The sequence below is a fragment of the Zonotrichia leucophrys genome, chromosome 4, assembly GCF_028769735.1.
Source record: "Zonotrichia leucophrys gambelii isolate GWCS_2022_RI chromosome 4, RI_Zleu_2.0, whole genome shotgun sequence".
Lineage (NCBI taxonomy): Eukaryota > Metazoa > Chordata > Aves > Passeriformes > Passerellidae > Zonotrichia > Zonotrichia leucophrys.
The window spans coordinates 70,690,617-70,709,218 of NC_088173.1; the positions used below are offsets into that span (position 1 = coordinate 70,690,617).

General features: G+C 54.8%; 1 protein-coding gene across 10 annotated transcripts in view; it reads left to right on the forward strand.

Annotated features, from left to right (window-relative positions):
• DCTN1 (dynactin subunit 1) overlaps nt 1–18,602 on the forward strand; it is a 77,905-nt gene that overhangs the window by 14,693 nt on the left and 44,610 nt on the right. For 7 of the 10 annotated variants that reach the window (XM_064712095.1, XM_064712091.1, XM_064712090.1 and 4 more), the window contains exons 2-5: nt 1,848–2,093; nt 7,635–7,713; nt 15,473–15,504; nt 17,433–17,453. In XM_064712095.1, coding sequence (XP_064568165.1) covers nt 1,866–2,093; nt 7,635–7,713; nt 15,473–15,504; nt 17,433–17,453 — 360 coding nt within the window. In that variant the 5' untranslated portion in view covers nt 1,848–1,865. The remainder of the gene's footprint in view (nt 1–1,847; nt 2,094–7,634; nt 7,714–15,472; nt 15,505–17,432; nt 17,454–18,602) is intronic. The other 3 variants (XM_064712094.1, XM_064712097.1, XM_064712098.1) reach the window with 1 other exon arrangement.

The following is an 18,602-nucleotide window of genomic DNA, read 5'->3' on the forward strand; positions in this document are numbered from 1 at the left end:
CAAAATTCAAAGGGCTGGAGGAGGCGAGTGGGGCCCGAGGGAGATGAACCATCCCAATATGGACACCAGGGAGCCACCAGATGGGACAATGACATCTGACTGCTCCTGGAATGGGACAATGACCTCTGTGTGCTCTTGGACACAGAATTCCCAGCCTGGAAACCCAAGGGAATGCTGATAAAATGGGAGAAGATGGACCATGAGCTGGTTAAGGTTGACTGACTGATTGCTGCTCTTGTGGGTTTTTTCCTCTCAAGGCTCATAAAAATGTTATAAAGTGATAAATCGGGTTTGTGAGCCATTGCTGGTGCCTTGCCATGGTTTGTGGCTGCTGTTGAGGAGCAGAAGGAATCACCCAAAACAAAAAGGGCTGGAGGGACATGAACCATCCCAATATGGACCCAGGGGAGCCACCAGGTCCCAACAGTGTGAAGGGATGGGACAGTGACCTCTGTGTGCCCCTGGGCACAGAATTTTCAACGTGGAAACCCTGGGAATGCTGCTAAAAATGAGAAAAGATGGAGCATGAGCTGGTTAGGGCTGACTGATTGCTGCTCTTGTGGTTTTTTTCCCCCTCAAGGCTGATAAAAGTGTTATAAAGTGGGCTAAATCAGGTTTGTGAGCCACTGCCATGGTTTGTGGCTGGTGTTGAGGAGCAGAAGGAATCGCCCAAAACAAAAAGGGCTGGAGGGACATGAACCATCCCAATATGGACCCAGGGGAGCCACCAGGTCCCAACAGTGTGAAGGGATGGGACAGTGACCTCTGTGTGCCCCTGGGATGGGACAGTGACATCTGACTGCTCCTGGGATGGGACAGTGACCTCTGTGTGCCCCTGGGATGGGACAATGACATCTGACTGCTCCTGGGATGGGACAGTGACCTCTGTGTGCTCCTGGGATGGGACAGGGACCTCTGTGTGCTCCTGAGATGGGACAGTGACCTCTGTGTGCCCCTGGGATGGGACAGTGACCTCTGTGTGCCCCTGGGATGGGACAGGGACCTCTGTGTGCTCCTGAGATGGGACAGTGACCTCTGTGTGCTCCTGGGATGGGACAGTGACCTCTGTGTGCCCCTGGGATGGGACAGTGACCTCTGTGTGCTCCTGGGATGGGACAGTGACCTCTGTGTGCCCCTGGGATGGGACAGTGACCTCTGTGTGCCCCTGGGATGGGACAGTGACCTCTGTGTGCCCCTGGGATGGGACAGTGACATCTGACTGCTCCTGGGATGGGACAGTGACCTCTGTGTGCCCCTGGGATGGGACAATGACATCTGTGTGCTCCTGGGCACAGAATTCCCAGGATGGAAACCCAAGGGAATGCTGATAAAATGGGAGAAGATGGACCATGAGCTGGTTAATGCATGGTTAAGAGAGCAGAAGGAATCACCCAAAATTAAAAGGGCTGGAGGAGGCGAGTGGGGCCCGAGGGAGATGAACCATCCCAATATGGACACAAGGGAGCCACCAGATGGGACAGTGACCTCTGACTGCTCCTGGGATGGGACAATGACATCTGACTGCTCCTGGGATGGGACAGTGACCTCAGAGTGCTCCTGGGATGGGACAGTGACCTCTGTGTGCTCCTGGGATGGGACAGTGACCTCTGACTGCTCCTGGGATGGGACAATGACTGCTGTGTGCTCTTGGACACAGAATTCCCAGGCTGGAAACCCAAGGGAATGCTGATAAAATGGGAAATTATGGAGCATGGTTAAGGGAGCAGAAGGAATCACCCAAAATAAAAAGCTGGAGGAGGCGAGCGGTGCCGGACGGAGATGACCCATCCCGACATCCACCCTTGTGTCCACCCCACCTTTCTGAGGGTCTCTTTTCTCGTTGCCAGGCCTCCAGCACGGCCAGGATGAGCTCTGACAGCAGCAGCAAGCCCCTCAAGGTGGGCTCCCGCGTGGAGGTCATCGGCAAGGGCCACCGGGGCACCGTGGCCTACGTGGGCGCCACGCTGTTCGCCACCGGCAAATGGGTCGGGGTCATCCTGGACGAGGCCAAGGGCAAGAATGATGGCACGGTGCAGGGCAGGAAGTACTTCACCTGCGAGGAGAACCACGGCATCTTCGTCAGGCAGTCCCAGGTGGGGGAGATTCCATGATTCTGGGGTCCTGGGGTGGTGGGGTGGGGGGTAAATACTGGGGATTTTGGGATTTTCTGTCTGTCGTAGGGGAGGGAACAGCTCGCTCCAAATCTAGGTGGGATCTCACCCTCTGCACAGATCTTGAGGTTCTGCAGGTGGAATCTCATTCTCTGCACAGATCTTGAGGTTCTGCAGGTGGAATCTCATTCTCTGCACAGATCTTGAGGTTTTCAAGGTGGAATCTCACCCTCTGCACAGAGCTTGAGGTTCTGCAGGTGGAATCTCACCCTCTGCAGAGATCTTGAGGTTCTGCACAGATCTTGAGGTTCTGCAGGTGGGATCTCATTCTCTGCACAGATCTTGAGGTTCTGCAGGTGGAATCTCATTCTCTGCATAGAGCTTGAGGTTTTCAAGGTGGGATCTCACCCTGTGCACACATCTTGAGGTTCTGCAGGTGGGATCTCATTCTCTGCACAGATCTTGAGGTTCTACAGGTGGGATCTCACCCTCTGCAGAGATCTTGAGTTTCTGCAGGTGGAATCTCACCCTCTGCAGAGATCTTGAGGTTCTGCAGGTGGGATCTCATTCTCTGCACAGATCTTGAGGTTCTGCAGGTGGAATCTCATTCTCTGCAGAGATCTTGAGGTTTTCAAGGTGGAATCTCACCCTCTGCACAGATCTTGAGGTTCTGCAGGTGGGATCTCACCCTCTGCACAGATCTTGAGGTTCTGCAGGTGGAATCTCATTCTCTGCATAGAGCTTGAGGTTCTGCAGGTGGGATCTCACTCTGTGCACACATCTTGAGGTTCTGCAGGTGGAATCTCACCCTCTGCAGAGATCTTGAGGTTCTGCAGAGATCTTGAGGTCCTGCAGGTGGAATCTCATTCTCTGCAGAGATCTTGAGGTTCTGCAGGTGGGATCTCATTCTCTGCATAGAGCTTGAGGTTTTCAAGGTGGGATCTCATCCTGTGCACAGAGCTTGAGGTTCTGCAGGTGGAATCTCACCCTCTGCACAGATCTTGAGGTTCTACAGGTGGGATCTCACCCTCTACAGAGATCTTGAGGTTTTCAAGGTGGAATCTCATTCTCTGCATAGAGCTTGAGGTTTTCAAGGTGGGATCTCACTCTGTGCCCACATCTTGAGCTTCTGCAGGTGGGATCTCATTCTCTGCATAGATCTTGAGGTTCTGCAGGTGGAATCTCATTCTCTGCAGAGATCTTGAGGTTTTCAAGGTGGAATCTCACCCTCTGCACAGATCTTGAGGTTCTGCAGGTGGAATCTCACCCTCTGCACAGATCTTGAGGTTCTGCAATGAAAACTGTGGTGTATTCCCAGTTGTTCCATTCTGCTGCCCTGTATTTGCCACCTGCAGCAGGTGGAGTTTGGGATCGATCTCAGATGTTTACCTGGAAGCAGATCCAAGGAATTTTGATTAAATTGTGTTCAAAACCAGGTGGAATCTCACCCTCTGCACAGATCTTGAGGTTCTACAGTGACAACTGTGATGAATTCCCAGTTGTTCCATTCTGCTGCCTTGTATTTGTTACCTGCAGCAGGTGGAGTTTGGGATGGATCTCAGATATTTACCTGGAAGCAGATCCAAGGAATTTCAATTAATTAATTAATTAGTGTTTAAAACCAGGTGGAATCTCACCCTCTGCACAGATCTTGGTGTATTCCCAATTATATTCCCCAATATAATTGTTCCATTCTGCTGCCCGGTATTTGCCACCTGCAGCAGGTGGAGTTTGGGATCAATCTCAGATGTTTACCTGGATCAGATCCAAGGAATTTTGATTAAATTGTGTTCAAAACCAGGTGGAATCTCACCCTCTGCACAGATCTTGGTGTATTCACAATTATGTTCCCCAGTATAAATTCTGCTGCCCTGTATTTCCCACCTGCAGCAGGTGGAGTTTGGGATCTATCTCAGATGTTTACCTGGAAGCTGATCCAAGGAATTTTGATTAAATTGTGTCTACCTGGGAGGAGATATCACACTCAGTGTGGGTGTAGCTGCTGAGATTTGCTGCTCAGGTGCTGCAGCAGGAGCCAGGAGCTCCCTGCAGGGCCAACATCCTCCAGGTGGATTCCTGGCTCACCTCCCAAGGAGCCCCCGTGTCCCAGCCAGCTCCTGTCCCCTCCCTGGCACAAAGGGGCTGGTTTGTGTCCCACCCTCTCATTGCCAGAGCCCTGGGATTGGGTGACAGAGGGACCCAATGGGGACATTTGGGTCCTGGGGTCCACCCCAGCATCTGCTGTCCCATCCATTTGGATGGTCAGAGGTTGAAGCAATGGCTCATCCAGGAGAGATTCAGGAATCACTGAGGTTGGAAAACACCTTCAGGAGGAGTCCAGCCACTCACTGCTTCAGCTTGAGGGAAAATTACCCCATCCTCTAAAAAATGGGATAAACACAGAGAGCAGAACCCACCAGAGCTGGAGGCAAACTCACCAGGAAGCTTTTCATGTTCTTACCCAGCCCAAAGGCTGTTGGTGTGTAGGAGCTGCTGGATGGAGCTCTGCTGCTCTCCTGGAGAGATTTCCCTGTGTAATCCCAGCACACTCCAGTTCCCCACATTAAACCCGGGCACGTGGACCTGGCTCCTTTGTCCATCTCGGCCTCTCCTGGCAGCTGGGAGAGGCTGGGAGGGGTTTACAGGGAAAGGTTTGGGTCTGCAGGACCAGGAGGGACCCCAGAGCCCCCCCAGTGCCACCTCCTGACAGTCAGGGACACTTCCACTGTCCCAGGGTGCTCCAATCCAGCCTGGCCTTGGGCACTGCCAGGGATCCAGGGCAGCCACAGCAAATCCGGGAATGCCATCCCAGCCAGAAATTCCTTCCCAAAATCCCACCCAAATCTCCCCTTTCCCAGTGGGAGCCATTCCCCTGTTTTGTCACCTCATCCTCTGGGTTGGGTGTGGGGTGAGTGATGCTCAACCCCAGCCCCAAATTCCAGAGCTGGGAAGGGGTGGGGACACCTGGAGCAGAGATGGGAAGCAGGATGGGTTCTGGAAATTGGGCATTCCTGGGGTTGTAAAATCCTGGATTTTGGGTTGGGAGGGAGTTTAAATCCCCCCAGTGCCTCCCTCAGGGACACCTCCCACTGTCCCAGGCTGCTCCAGCCCTGTCCCTGTCCCTTGGACACTGCCAGGGATGGGGATGCACCCAGCACCATCCAGAGCCTTGTGCCCAGCACCCTCTGCCCCGGCTCTGTCCACCTGTCCATCCATGGATCCATCCATGGATCCATCCATCCATCCATCCATCATCCATCCATCCATCATCCATCCATCCATCCATCACCCATCCATCCATCCATCCATCCATCCACCATCCATCATCCATTAATCCATCCATTATCCATCACATCCATCCATCCATCCATCCATCCATCATCCATCATCCATCCATCCATCCATCCATCCATCCATCATCCATCCATCATCCATCATGGATCCATCCATCCATCCATCCATCCATCCATCCATCACCCATCCATCCATCCATCCACCATCCATCATCCATTAATCCATCCATTATCCATCCATCCATCCATCCATCCATCATCCATCCATCATCCATCATGGATCCATCCATCCATCCATCCATCCATCCATCCATCCATCCATCCATCCATCACCCATCCATCCATCCATCCATCCATCCATCCATCCATCCATCCACCATCCATCATCCATTAATCCATCCATTATCCATCCATCCATCCATCCATCCATCCATCCATCCATCCATCCATCCATCCATCCATCCATCCATCCATCCATCCATCATCCATCCATCCATCCATCCATCCATCATCCATCCATCCATCCATCCATCCAGGGCTGGGGTCCCCTCTCTGTGCCCTTGGGGACACCGGGGACCCTCCCTGTGCCCCAGGGTGGCTCAGGACCAGCTCTGGACCTGCTGGGGCAGCCCCGCACCCACAGCTTTGCTCTGGGACCGAGGATTTGGGGGATTTGGGGGTTTGGGGGCTGTTGATGGATGGATGATGGATGGATGGATGGATGGATGATGGATGGATGGATGGATGGATCCATGGATCCATGGATGGATGGATCCATGGATGGATGGATCCATGGATGGATGGATGATGGATGGATCCATGGATGGATGGATGATGGATCTATGATGGATGGATGGATGATGGATGGATGATGGATGGATGATGGATGGATGGATGGATGGATGGATGGATGGATGATGGATGGATGGATGGATGGATGGATGGATGGATCCATGATGGATGGATGGATGGATCCATGATGGATGGATGGATGATGGATGGATGGATCCATGGATGGATGGATGGATGGATGGATGGATGGATGGATGGATGGATGATGGATGGATGGATCCATGATGGATGGATGGATCCATGATGGATGGATGGATGGATCCATGATGGATGGATGGATGATGGATGGATGGATCCATGGATGGATGGATGGATCCATGGATGGACAGATGGACAGAGCCGGGGCAGAGGGTGCTGGGCACAAGGCTCTGGATGGTGCTGGGTGCATCCCCATCCCTGGCAGTGTCCAAGGGACAGGGACAGGGCTGGAGCAGCCTGGGACAGTGGGAGGTGTCCCTGAGGGTGGCACTGGGTGGCATTGAACGTCCTTTCCCACCAAAGCCATTCCAGGATTCCCTGATTCTACCCAGGCTGGCAATTCCAAGCATGGCTGTTCCTTTCCTGGTGTGTGGAAATCCCTGATTTTAAATCCCTGATTTTGGCACCACCTGGAGCTGCTTTGGCAGAGGAGCTCGATGGCCACCTGTGCCCAGTCTGTGGTGGCAGTTCCCAGTGTCACCCCACGTCCAGCCCCTCTCTGTCCCTGTCCCCAGCCTCTCCAGCAGCTCTGGAATTCCCTCCTGGGCTGTTCCTGCTGGGAAACCCCCAGACCACTCAGAATTCCCACCCTGCATGGCTGCAGGTGTCACGATTTCCTTGGCCTCATCTTCTCCTTGGTCTCTTTGTGGCTGTTTAATTCAAATTTCATCATTCCTGGTGTCGGGAGCCTTCCCAAAATGGAATTCCTGTCTGACAGCTTCCCAGGTTATTCTGATTTTTAAGCTGAGCTCGCAGGTGGGTGGTGTGATGGAAAAAGCAAAATCCTGCAACAACAATTTAGGGGGGCTGATCTGAGGCACAGGGATGATTCTCTCTCAGGAATTTAATCCCCCCAACCTCATTTTCCATGTTTATCCAGCAAAAATGCAGCTAAAAATAGTTCAAAAGAAAAATCCCTGAATCTGCTGTGGATGTTTCAGGCTGTCAAACGCAGAGCTTTGACTTTCCTCATTGCCTGCGTGAATATTCCGTGTTCCCAATGAAAATAAGGAGTGTGTGGCTGTTCCAGAAGGGCTGATGGCAAAGCCAGAAAGATAAAATTAAAAATCTGTATGAAAACCATGGGATCTGCTCTGCTGAACCCACTCCCAGAGGGATCTGTTCCCTGGCCTCCCAGTTTGGGAATTTTGGGCAAGGATTGTTGTTGTGTTTTTAACAGATCCAGGTGTTTGAGGATGGAGCGGACACAACATCCCCAGAAACCCCAGAATCTGCTGCCATGAAGGTCCCTAAGAGAGGTATGATCCAGCTGGGAAATCCTTCCCAGAGAGGTGGGAAATCCTTGGTGGAGGGGGTGGCAAATTATTCCTGAAGGGGATGGGGAATCCCTCCTGGAGGAGTGTGAAATCCCTCCTGGAAGTGTGGGAATCCTTCCTGAATAAATGGGAAATCTGTCCTGGAGGGGTTGGAATCCTTCCTGAATAAATGGGAAATCTCCCTTGGAAGAGTGGGAATCCTTCCTGGAAAGATTGGAAATCTCCCATTGGAGATTTGGAAATTGGAAGAGTGGGAATCCTTCCTGTAGAGAAGGGAAATCTCTCTTGGAGGAGTGGGAATCCTTCCTGAAGAAATGGGAAATCCCTCCTGCAGAGGTGGGAAGTCCTTCCCAGGTGAGATGGGAAATCATTCCTGTAGAGAAGGGAAATCTCTCTTGGAGGAGTGGGAATCCTTCCTGGGGAGATTAAAAATCTCTTTTAGAGGAGTGGGAATCCTTCCTGGAGAGATGAGAAATCCTTCCTGTAGAGAGAGGAAATCTCCCTTGGAAGATTGGGAATCCTTCCTGGAAGGACAGGAAATTTCTCCTGGAGGGATTGGGAATCCTTCCTGGAGAAATGGGAAATCTCTCTTGGAATAATAGGAATCCTTCTTGGAGAGACTGGAAATCCTTTCTGGAGAAATTGGAAATCTCCCTTGGAGGAGTGGGCATCCTTCCTCAAAAAATGGGAAATTTCTCTTGGAAGAGTGGGAATCCTTCCTGGAAAGATTGGAAATCTCCCATTGGAGATTTGGAAATTGGAAGAGTGGGAATCCTTCCTGTAGAGAAGGGAAATTTCTTTTGGAGGAGTGGGAATCTTTCCTGGAAAGATTGGAAATCCCTCCTGCAGAGGTGGGAAGTCCTTCCCAGGTGAGATGGGAAAGTCTGCCTGGAGAGAAAGAAAATGTCTCTTGGAGGAGTGGGAATCCTTCCTGGAAAGATTGGAAATCTCTCCTGGAGGAGTGGGAATCCTTCCTGAATAAATGGGAAATCTCTCTTAGAGGAGTGGGAATCCTTCCTGGAGAGATGAGAAATCCTTCCTGTAGAGATTGGAAATCTCCCTTGGAGAGATTGGAAATCTCCCTTGGAGGAGTGGGAATCCTTCCTGGAAAGATTGGAAATCTCCCTTGGAGGAGTGGGAATCCTTCCTGGAAGGACAGGAAATTTCTCCTGGAGGGATTGGGAATCCCTCCTGAATAAATGGGAAATCTCTCTTGGAGGAGTGGGAATCCTTCCTGGAGAGATTGGAAATCTCCCTTGGAAGAGTGGGAATCCTTCCTGTAGAGAAGGGAAATTTCTTTTGGAGGAGTGGGAATCCTTCTTGGAAAGATTGGAAATCCCTCCTGCAGAGGTGGGAAGTCCTTCCCAAGTGAGATGGGAATACTTCCTCTAGAGAAGGGAAATCTCTCTTGGAGGGCTTGGGAATCCTTCCTGAAAAAATGGGAAATCTCCCTTGGAAGGATGGGAATCCTTCCTGAATAAATGGGAAATTTCCCTTGGAAGGGTGGGAATTCTTCCTGAATAAATGGGAAATTTCCCTTGGAAGGGTGGGAATTCTTCCTGAATAAATGGGAAATTTCTCTTGGAGGAGTGGGAATCCTTCCTGGAGAGATGGGAAATCCCTCCTGCAGGGGTGGGAAGTCCTTCCCAGCTGAGATGGGAAATCCTTCCTGTACATAGGGGAAATCTCCCTTGGAGGAGTGGAAATCCTTCCTGGAAAGGTGGGAAATCCTAAAGGAAGGGACAAACCATGGAATATTTCCCCGTGATCACTGCAGCGCTCCGAGCCGGTGGAATTGCCCATCCCAGTGGGACTGGAGCATCCCTGTGTCCATCCCTTTGCCGTGCCCGTTCCCCCAGGGCAGGGATTGAGCGTTCCTCTCCCATTTCCCAGGGCAGGGATTGAGCGTTCCTCCCGGGGCAGGGATTGAGCGTTCCTCTCCCATTTCCCGGGGCAGGGATTGAGCGTTCCTGTCCCATTTCCCAGGGCAGGGATTGAGCGTTCCTCCCGGGGCAGGGATTGAGCGTTCCTCTCCCATTTCCCAGGGCAGGGATTGAGCGTTCCTCCCGCATTTCCCAGGGCAGGGATTGAGCGTTCCTCCCGGGGCAGGGATTGAGCGTTCCTCTCCCATTTCCCAGGGCAGGGATTGAGCGTTCCTCTCCCATTTCCCAGGGCAGGGATTGAGCGTTCCTCTCCCATTTCCCAGGGCAGGGATTGAGCGTTCCTCTCCCATTTCCCAGGGCAGGGATTGAGCGTTCCTCTCCCATTTCCCAGGGCAGGGATTGAGCGTTCCTCCCGCATTTCCCAGGGCAGGGATTGAGCGTTCCTCCCAGGGCAGGGATTGAGCGTTCCTCTCCCATTTCCCAGGGCAGGGATTGAGCGTTCCTCTCCCATTTCCCAGGGCAGGGATTGAGCGTTCCTCTCCCATTTCCCAGGGCAGGGATTGAGCGTTCCTGTCCCATTTCCCAAAGCAGGGATTGAGCGTTCCTGTCCCATTTCCCAAAGCAGGGATTGAGCGTTCCTCTCCCATTTCCCAGGGCAAGGATTGAGCGTTCCCCCGCATTTCCCGGGGCAGGGATTGAGCGTTCCTCTCCCATTTCCCGGGGCAGGGATTGAGCGTTCCTCTCCCATTTCCCAGGGCAGGGATTGAGCGTTCCTCCCGCATTTCCCAGGGCAGGGATTGAGCGTTCCTCTCCCATTTCCCAAAGCAGGGATTGAGCGTTCCTCCCCCATTTCCCAGGGCAGGGATTGAGCGTTCCTCTCCCATTTCCCAAAGCAGGGATTGAGCGTTCCTCCCGCATTTCCCGGGGAGGGATTGAGCGTTCCTCTCCCTTTTCCCGGGGCAGGGATTGAGCGTTCCTCTCCATTTCCCGGGGCAGGGATTGAGCGTTCCTCCCGCATTTCCCAGGGCAGGGATTGAGCGTTCCTCTCCCATTTCCCGGGGCAGGGATTGAGCGTTCCTCTCCCATTTCCCAGGGCAGGGATTGAGCGTTCCTCCCGGGGCAGGGATTGAGCGTTCCTCTCCCATTTCCCGGGGCAGGGATTGAGCGTTCCTCTCCCATTTCCCGGGGCAGGGATTGAGCGTTCCTCTCCCATTTCCCAGGGCAGGGATTGAGCGTTCTTCCCGTATTTCCCAGGGCAGGGATTGAGCGTTCCTCTCCCATTTCCCAGGGCAGGGATTGAGCGTTCCTCTCCCATTTCCCGGGCAGGGATTGAGCGTTCCTCTCCCATTTCCCAGGGCAGGGATTGAGCGTTCCTCCCGCATTTCCCGGGGCAGGGATTGAGCGTTCCTCTCCCATTTCCCAGGGCAGGGATTGATCGTTCCTCCCAGGGCAAGGATTGAGCGTTCCTGTCCCATTTCCGGGGCAGGGATTGAGCGTTCCTCCCGCATTTCCCGGGGCAGGGATTGAGCGTTCCTCCCGGGGCAGGGATTGAGCGTTCCTCTCCCATTTCCTGGGGCAGGGATTGAGCGTTCCTCCCGCATTTCCCGGGGCAGGGATTGAGCGTTCCTCTCCCATTTCCCAAAGCAGGGATTGAGCGTTCCTCTCCCATTTCCCAGGGCAGGGATTGAGCGTTCCTGTCCCATTTCCCGGGCAAGGATTGAGCGTTCCTCTCCCATTTCCCGAGGCAGGGATTGAGCGTTCCTCTCCCATTTCCCAGGGCAGGGATTGAGCGTTCCTCCCGCATTTCCCGGGGCAGGGATTGAGCGTTCCTCTCCCATTTCCCAGGGCAGGGATTGAGCGTTCCTCCCAGGGCAGGGATTGAGCGTTCCTGTCCCATTTCCCGGGGCAGGGATTGAGCGTTCCTCTCCCATTTCCCAGGGCAGGGATTGAGCGTTCCTCTCCCATTTCCCGGGGCAGGGATTGAGCGTTCCTGTCCCATTTCCCAAAGCAGGGATTGAGCGTTCCTCTCCCATTTCCCAGGGCAGGGATTGAGCGTTCCTGTCCCATTTCCCGGGCAGGGATTGAGCGTTCCTCTCCCATTTCCCGGGGCAGGGATTGAGCGTTCCTCTCCCATTTCCCAAAGCAGGGATTGAGCGTTCCTCTCCCATTTCCAAAGCAGGGATTGAGCGTTTCTCCCGCATTTCCCAGGGCAGGGACTGAGCGTTCCTCCCGGGGCAGGGACTGAGCGTTCCTCTCCCATTTCCAGGGCAGGGATTGAGCGTTCCTCTCCCATTTCCCAGGGCAGGGATTGAGCGTTCCTCTCCCATTTCCCAGGGCAGGGATTGAGCGTTCCTCCCGCATTTCCCAGGGCAGGGATTGAGCGTTCCTCTCCCATTTCCCAGGGCAGGGATTGAGCGTTCCTCCCGCATTTCCCAGGGCAGGGATTGAGCGTTCCTCCCGCATTTCCCAGGGCAGGGATTGAGCGTTCCTCTCCCATTTCCCAGGGCAGGGATTGAGCGTTCCTCTCCCATTTCCCGGGGCAGGGATTGAGCGTTCCTCTCCCATTTCCCAGGGCAGGGATTGAGCGTTCCTCTCCCATTTCCGGGGCAGGGATTGAGCGTTCCTCCCGTTTTTCCCGGGTCAGGGATTGAGCGTTCCTGTCCCATTTCCCGGGTCAGGGATTGAGCGTTCCTCCCGCATTTCCCAGGGCAGGGATTGAGCATTCCTCCCAGGGCAGGGATTGAGCGTTCCTCCCGCATTTCCCTGGGCAGGGATTGAGCGTTCCTCTCCCATTTCCCGGGGCAGGGACTGAGCGTTCCTCCCGTTTTTCCCACACCCGCCGTCCCTGGCTCTGATCCCAGCCAGGCTTCCCTCCCTCCCCCTGGGCTCGGCTTTGTCGGGAATGTTTTCCCCGGGCGCTGCGGGATCCCGGAGCTGCCGGAGGGGGCTCTGCCAGCTTCCTGGCTTGGCTGCTGGCTCAGCTCCCTGTGCCAAGCCGGGAGCTCCCTGTGGGAAGCGTTTGTGCCATCGGGATTGGCGGCTCGGGGTGGGCTGGGGGCGGTGGGTGTCGCTTGTGGGTGGGATTTCTCCTCTACAAGGAAGTAGGAGGTAAAATGAGTCGGGAAAAACGGAATGGACTCTTCCTTGCTCTCTGTTTTGGAGCAGATCCTTCCTTGCTCTCTGCTTTGGATGCTGCAGTGGAATCGTGGAATAATTCAGGCTGGAAAAGGCCTCGGACACCCCTGAATTCCCAGCACTGACCGTGTCCCCAAGTGCCACATGCACAGGGCTAAATCCCCCAGGGATGGGCACTCCAGCCCTTTCCAAGAAGGAATTTTCCCAAAATTATCCAACCTGGCCCAGCCTGAGGCCGTTCCCTCTCCTCCTGTCCCTGTTCCCTGGGAGCAGATCCCAGCTCCCACCTGGCTCCAGGAATTCAGGGAGTTTTGGAGGGCCAAAAGTTCCCCCTGATCCCCCTTTTCTCCAGGCTGAGCCCCTTTCCCAGCTCCCCCAGCTGCTCCTGGAGCTCCAAACCCTTCCCTGGATGCAGGGCTGGGACAGACAGACAGACACCAGGAGGAGCCCGGGATGCAGGTGGGGTGTGGGATGATGCTGTCAGGGATGCAGGGCTGGGACAGACAGACAGCAGGAGGAGCCCGGGCTGCAGGGCTGGGACAGACAGACAGACAGACAGCAGGAGGAGCCCGGGATGCAGGGCTGGGACAGACAGACAGACAGACAGACAGACAGACAGACACAGAGGAGCCCGGATGCAGGCTGGACAGACAGACAGATAGACAGACAGACAGACAGACAGACACCAGGAGGAGCCCGGGATGCAGGGTTGGGACAGACAGACAGACAGACAGCAGGAGGAGCCCGGGCTGCAGGTGGGGTGTGGGGTGATGCTGTCAGGGATGCAGGGCTGGGACAGACAGACAGACAGACAGACACCAGGAGGAGCCCGGGCTGCAGGTGGGGTGTGGGATGATGCTGTCAGGGATGCAGGGCTGGGACAGACAGACAGACAGACAGACAGCAGGAGGAGCCCGGGCTGCAGGTGTAATGTGGGGTGATGCTGTCAGGGATGCAGGGCTGGGATGTGGCTGCCTGCCAGGGGTTTCCATGGCAACAGCAGCTGCTGCAGCAGCACTGCAGTGGGAGGTGCAGGGATGGCTCTGCCACGGTGCCAGCAGGGCAGGGGACACCTGGTGACACCTGGGAATGCAGGCACACCAACCAGGGAGGGACAGGACACAGGGAATGGCTTCCCAATGGGAAAGGGGAGGATTTGGGTGGGATTTTAGGAAGGAATTCCTCCTTCTGAGGGTGGGCATGCCCTGGCACAGGGTGCCCAGAGAAGCCCCTGGGTACTTGGAAGTGTCCCTGAAGCCACCTGGGTCACTGGGACAGTCCCTGCCCATGGCACAAGGTGGGGCTGATGGGATTTAAAGTCCGTCTCACCCAAGCCATTCCATGATTCTGTGCCTGTGCCAGTCACTCAGGAATCCCTGAAATCCAGGGGTTCAGCCTGTGCCAGTCACTCAGGAATCCCTGAAATCCAGGGGTTCAGCCTGTGCCAGTCAGGAATCCATGAAATCCAGGGGTTCAGCCTGTGCCAGTCAGGGATCCCTAAAATCCAGGGGTTCAGCCTGTGCCAGTCAGGGATCCCTGAAATCCAGGGTCGCCTGTGCCAGTCAGGATCCCTGAAATCCAGGGTTCAGCCTGTGCCAGTCAGGAATCCCTGAAATCCAGGGGTTCAGCCTGTGCCAGTCAGGAATCTCTGAAATCCAGGGGTTCAGCCTGTGCCAGATCAGGAATCCTGAAATCCAGGGTTCGCCTGTGCCAGTCAGGGATCCCTGAAATCCAGGGTTCAGCCTGTGCCAGTCACCGGAATCCCTGAAATCCAGGGGTTCAGCCTGTGCCAGTCAGGAATCCCTGAAATCCAGGGGTTCAGCCTGTGCCAGTCAGGAATCCCTGAAATCCAGGGGTTCAGCCTGTGCCAGTCAGGAATCCCTGAAATCCAGGGGTTCAGCCTGTGCCAGTCAGGAATCCCTGAAATCCAGGGGTTCAGCCTGTGCCAGTCAGGAATCCATAAAATCCAGGGGTTCAGCCTGTGCCAGTCAGGGATCCCTAAAATCCAGGGGTTCAGCCTGTGCCAGTCAGGGATCCCTGAAATCCAGGGGTTCAGCCTGTGCCAGTCAGGGATCTATAAAATCCAGGGGTTCAGCCTGTGCCAGTCAGGAATCCCTGAAATCCAGGGGTTCAGCCTGTGCCAGTCAGGAATTGCCTGAAATCCAGGGGTTCAGCCTGTGCCAGTCAGGAATCCCTGAAATCCAGGGGTTCAGCCTGTGCCAGTCAGGAATCCCTGAAATCCAAGGGTTCAGCCTGTGCCAGTCAGGAATTGCCTGAAATCCAGGGGTTCAGCCTGTGCCAGTCACTCAGGAATCCCTGAAATCCAGGGGTTCAGCCTGTGCCAGTCATTGATCCCTGAAATCCAGGGGTTCAGCCTGTGCCAGTCAGGAATCCCTGAAATCCAGGGGTTCAGCCTGTGCCAGTCATGAATCCATGAAATCCAGGGGTTCAGCCCAAGGAGAGCAGTGGAACTGCCCCCCAATTCTGAGGTGTATCCAAGTGTTTTCCCTCCTCAGCCAGCAGCTCCCATCAGGAATTTCCTGTACCCCCAAACCCACACCCCCACTGTGCCACCATTTCCTGCCAGATCCTGACTCTGCTTCATTCCCACTTCCCAAAATTCTCCTGTGCCGCCCTGCTGGGTGTCCTGTGGCTGCAGGGACACTGGGATGGGGACAGGGCTGTCCCTCAGGCTCATGGCTCTGCTTCTGCTCTCTCCACAGATTCCCTCGATGCCACCAAGGCCAGCAAACTGGTGAGTGACCCCAGCTCTTTGTCACCTCTGAGAGCTTTCCATCCCTTCAGGAGGAGCACATGGACACTTTCATGGGATAAAATGCCCATGGAAAAGGGAATTTCTCCTAAAACCCGTGGGAAACAAGGTGTACGAAATGTCATTTTCAGCCAGGCATCAGTGGGTTCCTGAGGGATTATCCTGTGTCACACATTTTAATCTGAGTTCAGCAGCATTCCCTGGCTGCTTCTTCCAAACCCTGATTCCCTCCTGGAATCCTGGAAAGGACCTCAAAGCCCCCCAGATCCTGCAGGGAACACCTTCCACTATCCCAGGGTGCTTCTTCCAAACCCTGATTCCCTCCTGGAATCCTGGAATCCTGGAAAGGACCTCAAAGCCCCCCAGATCCTGCAGGGAACACCTTCCACTATCCCAGGGGGGCTTCTTCCAAACCCTGATTCCCTCCTGGAATCCTGGAATCCTGGAAAGGACCTCAAAGCCCCCCAGATCCTGCAGGGAAACACCTTCCACTATCCCAGGGTGCTCCAAGCCCCTTCCAACCTGGCCTTGGACATTTCCAGGGATGCAGGGGCAGCTCCCCTTTGAGTGCCTCCATCCAGGAGCTCCAGAGGCTCCTGGGACATGGATAGGGACGTGTTGTACCCAAATGTGAGGGATATTTCCTAAGGAATGGGGATCTGGAGCAGGTTCCTGTGCTTGGGAATGGCCATACAGGTGTGGGGCAGTGAGGGATTATGGAATATTGAGGCTGGAAAAACTCCCTGAGAGCATCAAATCCAAAAGTTCTCCCAGCACTGCCCAGGCCACCAGTGCTGGGAGCAGGGATGGAACTGGGTGATCCCGTGGGTGGGCTTGGGGTAAAAATTGGATTTTCCATGGGATGTGGGCAGTGTGGGAAAGGAAATGGTGGGGACAGGGGGCTTCTGTGGCACCTGTGGGGTTGGAATTGCCATTCTAGATCATTCCCAGGAGTGGGAATTCTGCTCCCCACCCTGCTGTGGATGCTGGATATGAGGATGGAGCAGCACCCGGGGGTTCACTGTGCTCAAACCCCGGTGAATTTGAGCTCCAGCCAGAGGGGAGGATGGAAATGGATTCCCTGCCCTGTGTCAGAGGGATTTGGGAAGGTTTTTTGGTTTTTCCTGCTGTGTGGGGTGTGATCCATCAGCCCCTGGCACTGCTGGAGCCTGTGCTCCATGTGCCTGATCCTCCTGCTTTAATTCCACCCTGGAATTCATTAGAAGACAAAGAGAATATTTAGAAAACTTCAACGTTCTTGAAATCAGGGAATGGGGATTGTTCTTGGAATTCTTTAGTGCTGCTGATGTGGGGAAGGGGTCAGGACAGGAGATGCTGCTCCATGGGCAGCTGCATTCCAGGGCATTCCTGCTGGTTTGCCATGGAATCCTGGAATGATTTGGAGTGGGAGGGACCTTAAAGCCCATCCAGGGACATTTTCCACTATCCCAGGTGGCTCCAAGCCCCATCCAGCCTGGCCTTGGACACTTCCAGGGATCCAGGGACAGCCAGAGCAAATCTGGGAATTCCATCCCAGCCCCTCCTCACCCTCACAGGGAGGAATTCATTCCCAAAATCCCACCCATCCCTGCCCTCTGGGAACCATTCCCCCTTGTCCTCACATCTCTTCCCCTGGGAGATCCTGGCCCCCCAATCCCTTTTCCCTGTCGGTGCCCCATGAAATGATTTATTCCCCTTTGCAACGTCCTGACTCCCCCAATCCTCCGTGCTGGGGGTGGGGACAGGAGGTGACACCGGAGCACGGGGGTGACTCCAGGGCTGTTTCCTCCTTCATTTCCTCCAATTTCCCTGATTCTGTTTCCCCTCCTGCCTTTCCTGCAGCCTGCCAGGGGGTTCCTAGGAGAGCCCCCAGGGCTGTCTAACCTTCCTTCTGTTCCCTCCTCACGCAGCGCGGAGCCAAGCCCAAAAAGGTGCTGTCCGTCTGTCTGTCTGTCCGTCCGTCCCTCTCCCCCGCGCGCGCGGCCGCATGCCGGGGCCATCGTCACCCTCACCGTCCCCATCCCGGCGCTGCATGGCTGTCCCTGCATGTGCTCCCAGCCTGGGAGGGGACACGGCTCAGGGTGGGCTCAGCGTCACCATCGTGGAGGGTTTGGGTGGGAAAAGCCTCGGAGAGCAGCAGCGAGTTGTCAGCGGTGTCCCCAAGTGTCACATCTGCAGGGATGGGGACTGTCCCCTGCTCTGGGCAGCCTCTTCGATGTTTTCCAGCTCTTTCCATGAAGGAATTTTCCTGAATCTCCCCTGGCACAACTCTCTCGGATATTTTTATAACCTCTAAACCCTTGGTGACCTGGGGACAAGTGGCACCTTCTCAGGGCTGTCCTGTCCCTGGGCTCTGGCGCCTCTTGGGGACACCCAAACCCACCTGGTTTGTGACAATTACTGAAGGCAGAAATCCTGAATCTCCCCTGGCACAACTCTCTCTAAACCCTTGGTGACCTGGGGACAAGTGGCACCTTCTCAGGGCTGTCCTACCTTTGGCTCTGGTGCCTCTTGGGGACACCCAAACCCACCTGGTTTGTGACAATTACTGAAGGCAGAAATCCTGAATCTCCCCTGGCACAACTCTCTCTAAACCCTCGGTGACCTGGGGACAAGTGGCACCTTCTCAGGGCTGTCCTACCTTGGGCTCTGGTGCCTCTTTGGGGTCCCTCAAACCCACCTGGTTTGTGACAATTACTGAAGGCAGAAATCCTGAATCTCCCCTGGCACAACTCTCTCGGATATTTTTATAACCCCTGAATCCTCGGTGACCTGGGGACAAGTGGCACCTTCTCAGGGCTGTCCTGTCCCTGGGCTCTGGCACCTCTTGGGGACACCCAAACCCACCTGGTTTGTGACAATTACTGAAGGCAGAAATCCTGAATCTCCCCTGGCACAACTCTCTCGGATATTTTTATAACCCCTGAATCCTCGGTGACCTGGGGACAAGTGGCACCTTCTCAGGGCTGTCCTGTCCCTGGGCTCTGGCACCTCTTGGGGACACTCAAAGCCACCTGGTTTGTGACAATTTCTGAAGGCAGAAATCCTGAATCTCCCCTGGCACAACTCTCTCTAAACCC